At 55.3% G+C, this 11,652-nt stretch overlaps 2 protein-coding genes and 1 pseudogene across 2 annotated transcripts; 1 reads left to right on the top strand and 2 right to left on the bottom strand.

Annotated features, from left to right (window-relative positions):
* Positions 1–1,028: 1,028 nt before the first annotated feature.
* Positions 1,029–2,875, top strand: LOC136547270 (uncharacterized). The gene is made up of 2 exons (XM_066539231.1): positions 1,029–2,460; positions 2,697–2,875. Exons 1-2 carry the CDS (start codon positions 1,086–1,088, stop codon positions 2,729–2,731), a joined length of 1,410 nt encoding a protein of 469 aa, XP_066395328.1. The 5' UTR covers positions 1,029–1,085; the 3' UTR covers positions 2,732–2,875.
* A 3,608-nt stretch (positions 2,876–6,483) lies between these two features.
* On the bottom strand, positions 6,484–7,867 carry LOC136544571 (uncharacterized; annotated as a pseudogene).
* A 2,255-nt stretch (positions 7,868–10,122) lies between these two features.
* LOC136547271 (uncharacterized) lies at positions 10,123–11,308 on the bottom strand. The gene has a single exon (XM_066539232.1). It carries the CDS (start codon positions 11,248–11,250, stop codon positions 10,768–10,770), a length of 483 nt encoding a protein of 160 aa, XP_066395329.1. The 5' UTR covers positions 11,251–11,308; the 3' UTR covers positions 10,123–10,767.
* Positions 11,309–11,652: the final 344 nt, after the last annotated feature.

Raw genomic sequence — 11,652 nt, forward strand, 5'->3', positions numbered from 1 at the left:
ATTACTATTACTATTCTATGGCTGCCTGCCTTTTTCTCTGTTGGATGGTGGCTGCCTTGGTTCAGAAACAAAAACCAAAACACCAGATTTGTCTTTTTAAGGACACCAGTTTTGTTTAGAAAAATAGTAAGGGCTTGTTCGGTTCGGCCGGTTTAGCCCGGAATGCAGCCCAATCCGGGCGGATTGGAACGGCCCGGAATGGAGTCAGGCCTGGCTTGGATTCGCTGTTCGTTTAGATCTGGTCCGGAATGGAAACAGGCCCGGTTCGGTTTTCCCCCCCTCTGCTCACGGGCCGGATTCATTCCCCACCTCGTCCCCTCCGGAACGGAGCCTGGCCACTCGCTCGGTCTCCTCTCGGTCCTCCCTCTCGCCGCCGTGCAGCCCTCTCCGGCGGCCCCCTCAACCGAGACCTCCCGTCGGTGCCGTCCCACGACCTCGCCGGCGCGAGCTCCGCCACGGCCTCTCCCTCTCCTTCCCGGCCACGCGGGAGAGCCCCAGGCCGCGCGCGCCAAGGCTCCGCCGGCGCCACGCTCTCGCGAAGGCGCGCGGGGAGAAAAGAAAATGGCGAAGCAAGCGCCTCGGCATGGTGGCGGACGAGGACTCGCCGCTCTCGGCGCCGTCCGTACTCACGGAGGTGGTGGCGCGGTCGTCCCCGATCCTGCCGCCGCTCCGCCGCCCCACGTTCGTCGGCGCCAGCCTGCCGTGCGCCGCCGCCTCCTCCCCGGTGCACGGCGCCGGCCTGGGCATCGGCGCGAAGTGGGAGGAGCAGGACCAGCCGGCCACCACCCACAGCCCGACCTCCGCGCTGCGCTCCCTCGCCCGGCAGCACTCCGCCGCGCTCGCCAGGCTCGTCGCCGCGCCGCCGTCCGCGCTGTCGAGGTCCGTGTCGCGCGCCGAGTGGAGGACCGTGTCCCCGCACGACGACGAGGATCCCGACCGAGATCCCAAGCTGCTCGCGGCCGAGGATGGCTTCACGTGCGGCGCGCTGTACATGTTCATCCCGGGTGTAAACGGCCAATTCCCTCGGATACTCTAGCATAGATAAGGATCAGCTGTTTAGTTGTTGTATACGAACTGGTCAGTGCATGCCTATTCTTCAGCTGATCCTAGTCTTCAGGGTAGTGGTTAGGAGTATACGGCCACTGTTGTTCTGGCCTTTGTATTTATACCGGCACACTGTTATGAACACGCGAGCTGAGTATTCTCTCCCATCTCTGTCTCTTACATGGTATCAGCTTACTCTTGATCCAACATCCTTCCGCTGCTCTCCTCTCCATTTTTCAGCCATGGCCAGTCCTGTTTCCGCTGCGTCCGGTGCCTCCAACCCATTCGCTGGCCCTAATGACCCTGCTCCGCCCCCAGCCGCCACTCTTGTGCTGCTGAACATCCGCAACCACGTTCCTGTCATCCTCTCCACGGACGATGGGAACTTCCGCCAGTGGCGTTCCTTCTTCGAGCTGACCATCAAGAAATTCGGCCTCATCAACCACATTGATGGCACGGTCGACGCCGCCGCCATGTTCAACGACCCGGAGTGGCTTCAGGTGGATTCCTGCATCACCTCCTGGCTCTACAACACGGTGTCGAAGGAGATCTGGAACGACGTCAACCGGCCGAACGCCACCGCCCACTCCACCTGGACGGCGATCACCGGGCAGTTTCTTGACAACCGCCTTCAGCGCGCCGTCTACGCTCAGCAGGAGTTCCACAGCCTATTCCAAGGCGACATGAACATCAGCGAGTACTGCGGCCGCCTCAAGCGCCTCGCCGACACCCTCTACGACTGCGGCGCTGCGGTCTCCGACACGGCGCTCGTCATCAACACCCTGCGAGGCCTCAACAACAAGTTCAGCCAGGCCATCGCAGTGCTCTCCACCATGTCCCCGCCGCCGACGTTCCTCTACACCAAATCGTATTTGTTGCAGGAGGAAAATCGCATTCGGCATTCCCTGCAGATGGAGGCGCAGACGGCCCTTCTCTCGGCCGCCCCCGCGAACGCGTCGAGCACGCCTGTGGCGCCGTCTCCACCAACTGCACCGGCCCCCACCAACGGTCCCAATGATCGCCGCAAGAAGCGCAAGCCCAACGACGGTCGCAACCGCCCGAGCAACTCCGGCGGCCAGGGCTCCTCCTCCGGCCGGCCTCCTGCACCACACGGCGGCGCGCCAACGCAGCCATGGGCCTCGACCTACAACCCGTGGCAGGGTGTCGTTCAGGCCTGGCCCATGAACAATTGGCGCCCCAGTGTTCTCGGATCGCGCCCCGGCATCAACCCTCCGCAGGCGATGGCGGCATACTCGGCACCAACACCGGATCACGCCTTCCACGGCGGCCAGCAGGGCTCCCTGCCTGCCGGTCTCTACTCCGCGCTGAACGGCATGACGCTCAACAACACCGGTGGGGGCGGATCGGATTGGTTCCTCGACACGGGCGCCACGTCCCACATGGCGTCCAACTCCGGTATTCTACACTCTTCCCCTTCCCCTCCTGTCCATCGTCACATTGTTGTCGGCAATGGACAACTCCTTCCTGCTCAGCATACTGGCCATGCCTCAATTCCCACTTCCTCAACCCCCCTTCATCTTCGCAATGTTTTAATAGCTCCACAACTCATCAAGAATCTCATCTCTGTACGTGCTTTAACCCGTGATAATTCAGTTTCTGTTGAATTTGACCCCTGGGGTTTTTCCATTAAGGATCTTCGTACCAAGATGGCGCTCCTCCGATGTGACTCTTCCGGTGACCTCTACCCTCTACCTGGCTCGCCGGCACCCACCTCAGCTTCCTCGGCTCGCCCTGCAGCGGCCCTTCTCGCCTCCAACGACAGCACGCTGTGGCATGCTCGCCTCGGTCATCCAGGCCAGGGCACGCTCCAGCGGATGTCACGCTCCATTGGCTTTTCCTGCACCAAATCCAGTCGCCATACTTGCCACGCCTGCCGCCTCGGCAAGCATGTTCGACTGCCATTTAGTGTTTCCAATAATGTTTCTAGCTTTCCCTTTCATTTGTTGCATTGTGATGTTTGGACATCTCCCATTTTCAGCAACTCCGGTTATAAATACTACCTTGTCATGTTGGATGATTACTCTCACTATGCTTGGACATTCCCACTGCGCCACAAATCAGATGTCCTCCCAACCATTATTTCCTTCCATGCTTTTGTGCGCACACAGTTTCAAGTTCCTATTATGTGCCTCCAAACTGACAATGGTAGAGAGTTTGATAACTCAGCCACTCGCGCATTCTTTGCACAGAATGGGATTGTTCTTCGCCTGACATGCCCCTATACTTCACAGCAAAATGGCCGCGCCGAACGTGCTCTGCGTACCATCAATGATGGACTTCGTGCTCTCCTCTTCCAGGCCTCAGCTCCCCTCACTTTCTGGCCAGATGCCCTTGCAGCCTCCACATACCTACTCAACCGCCGCCCGTGCCATCCAAGGGCGCACGCCACGCCGTATGAACTGCTGTTCGGCACAGCGCCAGAATACCAACACCTCCGCGTCTTTGGTTGCTTGTGCTACCCCAACACAGCAGCTACCGCACCCCATAAGCTCGCGCCACGCTCTGCACGCTGCATCTTTCTTGGCTACCCGCACGATCAGCGTGGCTACAAATGCTATAACCCAGTCACCAAACGCGTGCTAATCTCTCGTCACGTGTATTTCGACGAGACATGCTTTCCTTTTGCGCAGGAACAGACGACACCACTGCTCGAACACCCTCCATGCCAACCATGTTCGGATGATGTGGTACATGCTCATGCGGCGCCCCGACAACCACGACAGCGTGCGCGGTCACCACCTCGCGACGCTTCAGTCCGCGGTCACCAGGCGCATGGGTCCCCGGCGCGTGACGCATCACCTGCTGCGGCATCAGCACCTCCGCAGCACCAGTCGCCATCGACGGTCGAGCCTCCTCCACCGCAGCCGGGCCCGTCTTCGTCAACACCGGAACCAGCGCCGCGGCACCCGATGGTCACACGCGCGCGGGATGGCATTCACCTGCCTAACCCGAAGTACGCGCACGTGGCCACCACCGCCGACATCACCCCGGCGCCGTCCTCCGTCCGCGCTGCCCTTCGCGATCCCGAGTGGCTAGCAGCGATGCAGGCGGAGTATGATGCTCTGCAGGCCAACGGCACTTGGACGCTGGTGCCTCGGCCAGCACATGCCAATGTCATCACCGGGAAGTGGTTGTTCAAGAACAAGCTCAACGCCGACGGAACGCTCGAGCGGCGCAAAGCCAGATGGGTTGTCCGAGGGTTCTCTCAACGACCTGGAGTAGATTTCCATCAGACTTTCTCTCCGGTGGTGAAACCAGCAACCATACGTACAGTACTTCACCTTGCAGCGACCCGTCAGTGGCCGGTTCACCAACTCGATGTCAAGAATGCGTTCCTGCACGGTGATCTTGCCGAGCGAGTCTATTGCCATCAACCTGCTGGGTTCAAAGATGCTTCCCGACCAGACCATGTGTGCCTCCTGATCAAGTCCTTATACGGCCTCAAGCAAGCACCCAGAGCGTGGTTTCAGCGCCTAGACAGCCACCTGCGCAGCATGGGCTTCACAGCGGCTGGTTCCGACTGCTCCTTGTTTATCTTCAGTCACGGTGGGCAGGCGGCATACCTCCTCGTCTATGTGGATGACATAATCCTCACTGCCTCGACAACATCCTTGCTGCGCGAGGTCGTCCACAAGCTCAGTCAGGCCTTCGCAATCAAAGACCTCGGTGCCCTCCACTTCTTTCTGGGCGTCCAGGTTCGCCGCGACAGCAATGGCTTCACACTCAGTCAAGCTCAGTACACGGAGGACATACTTGAGCGAGCCGGAATGGCAAACTGCAAGCCTGCTTCCACACCAATTGAGGCTACACCAAAATTGTCAGCCGCTGATGGTCATCCTGTCGATGATGGATCCTTCTACCGCAGCATCACCGGCGCCCTCCAATACCTGACGCTGACGAGGCCGGACATTGCGTATGCAGTCAATCAAGCCTGCCTGCATATGCACGCTCCACATGATGTGCACTGGACCATTGTCAAGAGGATCCTACGCTACTTGAGGGGCACAATCCAGCACGGGCTGAAGATCTCTGCGTCACCATCGACCGACCTGAAGGTGTACTCGGATGCCGATTGGGCAGGCTGTCCCGATACACGGCGGTCAACTTCGGGATACTGTGTGTTCCTCGGGGACTCTCTCGTCTCATGGTCGTCCAAGCGACAGATGACGGTATCCAGGTCTAGCGCTGAAGCTGAATATCGCGCCGTGGCGAACGCCGCCGCGGAATGCTGTTGGCTCCGGAATTTGCTTCGCGAACTGCATGTGCGCATCGACAAGGCCACGGTAATCTATTGTGACAATGTCTCTGCAGTTTACTTGGCTGAAAATCCAGTGCATCATCGCCGAACGAAGCATGTGGAGCTTGACATTCATTTTGTAAGAGAGAAGGTCGCCCTTGGTCAGTTCCAAGTTCTGCAAATCCCTACTCGCCACCAATTTGCAGATATCATGACGAAGGGTTTGCCAACTTCATTGTTCAATGATTTCAGAGACAGTTTGTGCATACGGATAACCGAAGCTCCAACTGCGGGGGGGTGTAAACGGCCAATTCCCTCGGATACTCTAGCATAGATAAGGATCAGCTGTTTAGTTGTTGTATACGAACTGGTCAGTGCATGCCTATTCTTCAGCTGATCCTAGTCTTCAGGGTAGTGGTTAGGAGTATACGGCCACTGTTGTTCTGGCCTTTGTATTTATACCGGCACACTGTTATGAACACGCGAGCTGAGTATTCTCTCCCATCTCTGTCTCTTACACCGGGCTTCTCCAGGAAGAAGCCCGCCGCCATCGCCGCTGCGGGCACGACGCGGCCGACTGCCTCGCGATGGAGGTGGCCAAGACCAGCTGCGCCGCGGACGACGCGGAGGCGCCGGTCAAGATGGCGTTCGTGTTCGACGGCGAGCCGCCCGCGTCGGCGACGAGGGGGATACTGAAGAACTCTTCGTCGTTGCGGCTGGACTCGGCCCGGCACGTGAGGTTCTCGACGGCGGTGGCGGCGGACGCGTCGGCGTCGTGCCCGACGTCGCCGTGCATCACGCCGCACCTGGCGAGGGCCAGGGCGGAGTTCAACGCCTTCTTGGAGGCGCAGAGCGCATAGCTGGAGTGTTTCCTCTATGATGATGAGCACTGATATTCTCTTGCGCGGCGACGACCGTGTGGCCACAAGCGGCGAGCATTCCGTCTCGCGGTTGATGCATGGCGGCAATATGTTTCCCGTGCTTCGATTTTGTTTTTCTTAGTGCACGGACACATCTTGTATCTGGGGTGCGAATCAATTTTCGACCTGTTCGTTTTGAGTGGATTGGTAGGATTAAATCCTTGCCGGATTGAGTGACACGGGTGGAATCACTCAAACCGGGCCTGGAAGTAATCCTGGCTGGGATCCAATCCGACTAAAACGAACGAGGCCTTAGTCGGATTGGATCCCAGCCAGGATTACTTCCAGGCCCGGTTTGAGTGATTCCACCCGTGTCACTCAATCCGGCAAGGATTTAATCCTACCAATCCACTCAAAACGAACAGGTCGAAAATTGATTCGCACCCCAGATACAAGATGTGTCCGTGCACTAAGAAAAACAAAATCGAAGCACGGGAAACATATTGCCGCCATGCATCAACCGCGAGACGGAATGCTCGCCGCTTGTGGCCACACGGTCGTCGCCGCGCAAGAGAATATCAGTGCTCATCATCATAGAGGAAACACTCCAGCTATGCGCTCTGCGCCTCCAAGAAGGCGTTGAACTCCGCCCTGGCCCTCGCCAGGTGCGGCGTGATGCACGGCGACGTCGGGCACGACGCCGACGCGTCCGCCGCCACCGCCGTCGAGAACCTCACGTGCCGGGCCGAGTCCAGCCGCAACGACGAAGAGTTCTTCAGTATCCCCCTCGTCGCCGACGCGGGCGGCTCGCCGTCGAACACGAACGCCATCTTGACCGGCGCCTCCGCGTCGTCCGCGGCGCAGCTGGTCTTGGCCACCTCCATCGCGAGGCAGTCGGCCGCGTCGTGCCCGCAGCGGCGATGGCGGCGGGCTTCTTCCTGGAGAAGCCCGGGATGAACATGTACAGCGCGCCGCACGTGAAGCCATCCTCGGCCGCGAGCAGCTTGGGATCTCGGTCGGGATCCTCGTCGTCGTGCGGGGACACGGTCCTCCACTCGGCGCGCGACACGGACCTCGACAGCGCGGACGGCGGCGCGGCGACGAGCCTGGCGAGCGCGGCGGAGTGCTGCCGGGCGAGGGAGCGCAGCGCGGAGGTCGGGCTGTGGGTGGTGGCCGGCTGGTCCTGCTCCTCCCACTTCGCGCCGATGCCCAGGCCGGCGCCGTGCACCGGGGAGGAGGCGGCGGCGCACGGCAGGCTGGCGCCGACGAACGTGGGGCGGCGGAGCGGCGGCAGGATCGGGGACGACCGCGCCACCACCTCCGTGAGTACGGACGGCGCCGAGAGCGGCGAGTCCTCGTCCGCCACCATGCCGAGGCGCTTGCTTCGCCATTTTCTTTTCTCCCCGCGCGCCTTCGCGAGAGCGTGGCGCCGGCGGAGCCTTGGCGCGCGCGGCCTGGGGCTCTCCCGCGTGGCCGGGAAGGAGAGGGAGAGGCCGTGGCGGAGCTCGCGCCGGCGAGGTCGTGGGACGGCACCGACGGGAGGTCTCGGTTGAGGGGGGCCGCCGGAGAGGGCTGCACGGCGGCGAGAGGGAGGACCGAGAGGAGACCGAGCGAGTGGCCAGGCTCCGTTCCGGAGGGGACGAGGTGGGGAATGAATCCGGCCCGTGAGCAGAGGGGGGGAAAACCGAACCGGGCCTGTTTCCATTCCGGACCAGATCTAAACGAACAGCGAATCCAAGCCAGGCCTGACTCCATTCCGGGCCGTTCCAATCCGCCCGGATTGGGCTGCATTCCGGGCTAAACCGGCCGAACCGAACAAGCCCTAAAACGAACGAGGCCTAAATGCATCAGTAACTTGGCTGAATTTGCAGCGATATGAATACAAGTATACAACTGCTACAACAAAAGTAGGTTATAAGCAAAATCAAACATTAGCATTGGTCTCAGTAGTAAAAAATCGCCCTGTTCTGCACCACTAGTTCACCGGAGGCTTGAAGATGTCTCTGCCCACTGTACAGTTCATATCAACAGCTGAACAGCAATTGCAGCTGTTGCAGTTATGAAAGCAACACCACCAAAGTTCAAGTACTCCCTCCATTCCAATATGTAGATAGCTAGCTTTAGCTCTGTTCTAAGTTGAACTTTTCTAAATGACCAAATTCAAAGAAAAATATATTAACATATACAAATATAAAATAAATGCACTATCAAGATATATTTCATGGTGGATTTAATCCAACTAATTGCTAGTGTGATGTTGGAGTATTTCTCATTAAAATTGATAAGAGTTGGAGAAGTTTGCCTTAGAGAAAACTAAAACGACCTACCTTTTTTTTTGAAATGGAGATAGTATTGAAACAACATAATGAGCAATTATATCCTTTTTTAATGAAAAGGCACAAGCTTTGCCGCTTAATTAAGAAGAGGAGCAATTCAGTACAAAGACATGACACACTTACACCCCCCACATAAGCAATTATATCACAAATAGGAAACCATAAACTGTCTGGTATGCGACAGTCAAGCACCGACAAGAAGGCTAACGGAGATCAGTAACTGATGAATTCTCTCTCAGTAAAAGCACAGCATTATCAAACATCAACACTATCTTTAAAAGGGTCAGTTAAAAGAGAGCACATATAACAACAGACTGGCTTGCAGCATTTCATTCCTTCAGAAGCACAAGCACTTAATTGATAAACAGACTGTTCGCTTCGCTGAAAAGCCATGACTAAAAGTACTGTTTATTGATTCGTTGTGAGAGAAAAACACTGTTCTTTCGCTGAAACAGTACGGCTTATGAGACAAGCAAACAGGGCCTTAAATTTTATGAAGTACTATTGCATTCACACATGGGTAAAACAAGGAAATGGCAAGCTTGTAGATAGACACTTCAAAAGCTATACACTCAGGCCCTGTTTGTTTCCGCTTATAAGCGGCTTATCGGTGGAAATAAGTGAGAATCCCGCCAAACGCTTTGCTTATTTCTATTGATTCTCGCTTATGTGGTAAGCCGCTTCAGAGATTTGAACTACGAGAAGCGAAAAGCGAGAAGCGAGAAAATCTTCGCTTAGATTATAATCCAAGCGTGTCTGGAAGAAGCGGAAACAAACAGGGCCTCAGTGTCTTGGACCTTTTACAGACCATTGCGCGATACTCTCGATGACATGCATCATGGTCTCATGGATGACACTGCAAAGCTTTCGTTTCTTGAGATCGTGCTAAGCATACCTCTGTCATGAATTAAGTAGGAGACAAAACATGGCACAATGACACATAAGATCCTAGAGCAGTTTATGCTAAGCAGCAAACAAAGAAGAAACATACGGTGCTTATCACAACCTACTACAGAAGACAACTACAAATAAAGAGATGCAAAAACATGCCAATTTCCCCTAATTTCCAAGAGCTCACTTAAAGAAGTTTTACAGGCTTACACAGTTGAAAATTGGCAGCTGAATTTAGTATGTAGGGATGACTGACGATATTCAAGGGAAAAATTATACAGCTAAGCAAACATGTTTGGTTAGCCATTTCAAAGCACAAAATCTTGTTCATTAATTTTGAATTAAGACAATACTATATGACTACCTTAAACCAAGGAATAAACATTGTGTGATTAAGCATAAGCAAACCATGAAGGGTAAGAAGTAGCACACAGCTGCACATTATATCATTTATACAACACATAAGGATTGATGTCTTGTATTTTTCACCTTTATCAATGATACACCACCTTCATATAAGCTATGTCTTTGGACAGAACTATTTAAATGTACAGAAATCATCATTCATTTCAGGCTAACTTTTAAACAATCGTTTTCATTGTCGGGCTAACCATGAAAAATCGCTTTCAAACAGCACATGAAATGGATGGAACCTATGGTGGATACCTAAGAGAACACAAGCTTTACCCTTAATAATATGATCACAAACAGTTTCATGCATCAACAACAACAACAACATGGCCTTTCAGTCCCAAACAAGTTAGGGTAGGCTAGAGTTGAAACCCACCAAGAGCCCCAAGTCACGGTTCAGGCACTTCAATAGCTGCTTTCCAAGTACTCCTATTCAAACATAGATCTTTAGGTATATCTCAAGCTTTCAAATCTCTTTTTATTGTCTCCCCATGTCAATTTCGGTCTTCTTCTACCTCTCCTCATATTATTAGCTTGGCTTAGGACTCCACAATGCACTGGTGCCTGGAGGTCTCCTTTGGACATGGCTAAACCACCTCAACCGATGTTGGACAAACAGTTTCATGCACCAGAACAAAGATAATGGATACATTTCACTTGAGCACCACTTGAAATGAACAAATAATTCAACTACTTAAGGCTGGCTGTTCAAACCAACCCAGGCCTGTAATATAGAACATAGTGCAGGAACACCCTATTGTGCCATTAGGAAAATGCTGTCACTCATATCAGTGATTAGGCGTGAGGCTTATCCAAAGCTACAACAACGCAAGTAGAACCTGCATCCTGTATACCCCTACCCGACCGCTCCAATCCCATTGAATTCCATTTCAAACAAATTAAGGCGCACACGTCGTTGCATCATCTAAGAACACTAGAAACAAAAAAGAGGCGACACCTTCGTGGATCACTCGAGTGCTACGGCGGCACCGGCGGCCTTGAGCTTGGCGGCGAGCGCCTCTGCCTCCTCTTTGGGCAACCCCGCGCGCACCACGACGGGCGCCTTCTCTACGAGCTCCTTTGCCTCCTTCAGACCCAGGTCCGTTACCGCGCGCACCTCCTTGATGATCTTTATCTTCGCTGCGGCCTCGTACTTCTCGATCTTCACGTCGAACGCCGTCTTCACCGCCGCCGCGGCCTCCTCGGCTCCAGCCGCGGCGTCCCCGGCCCCGGCCGGAGAGGCTCCAGCAGCTGTGCTGGAGGTGAGCGAGAGGCGGAGCTTGAGGCGCAGGAGCGCCGCATAGTCGTCCAGCTCGGCGGGGGATAGGGCGAGGAGCTCATCCGCGATTCGCGACAGCTTAGGATCCTCGCCGGCGGCTGTCGCCGCGGCGGTGGAGAGGCGGCGGACGCGGGGGACCAATGGTGCGAATTTGGAGAAGAAGAGTGGCATTTTGGTAATTCCAAGGAATTACGTGGTGGGGGTTAGGGTTCGAGGCTCGAGCCAGTTCGGGTTCGAGATGGCGCTTATAGTAAAAGAGCGAAAACGTATTTTCGTACACGTGAGTACGTGACGAGGGGAACGCGTGCTGATGACTGATGCCATGCGTGGCCCCCATCTGTCAGGCGACAGCACCCTGGCGTTTGGCTGTTCTCCATTTCCAGGCTACTGGGCGCCACAAGCGGCGCAAGCGCAAACAGACAGGATTTTTAACTTTTTGCCTGATGCCACTCCTCTATTTGTCATATTCATACGTGCTCCTACATATTTACCATCGTAAACAGTAACCCTCTTATTTTTTTTGTCAATTTTGCTGAGGTGGCACGCTAGCGTGGCAGGGAACCTGAAAGGCCT

The sequence above is a fragment of the Miscanthus floridulus genome, chromosome 3 (genome assembly GCF_019320115.1).
Source record: "Miscanthus floridulus cultivar M001 chromosome 3, ASM1932011v1, whole genome shotgun sequence".
NCBI classification, from domain to species: domain Eukaryota; kingdom Viridiplantae; phylum Streptophyta; class Magnoliopsida; order Poales; family Poaceae; genus Miscanthus; species Miscanthus floridulus.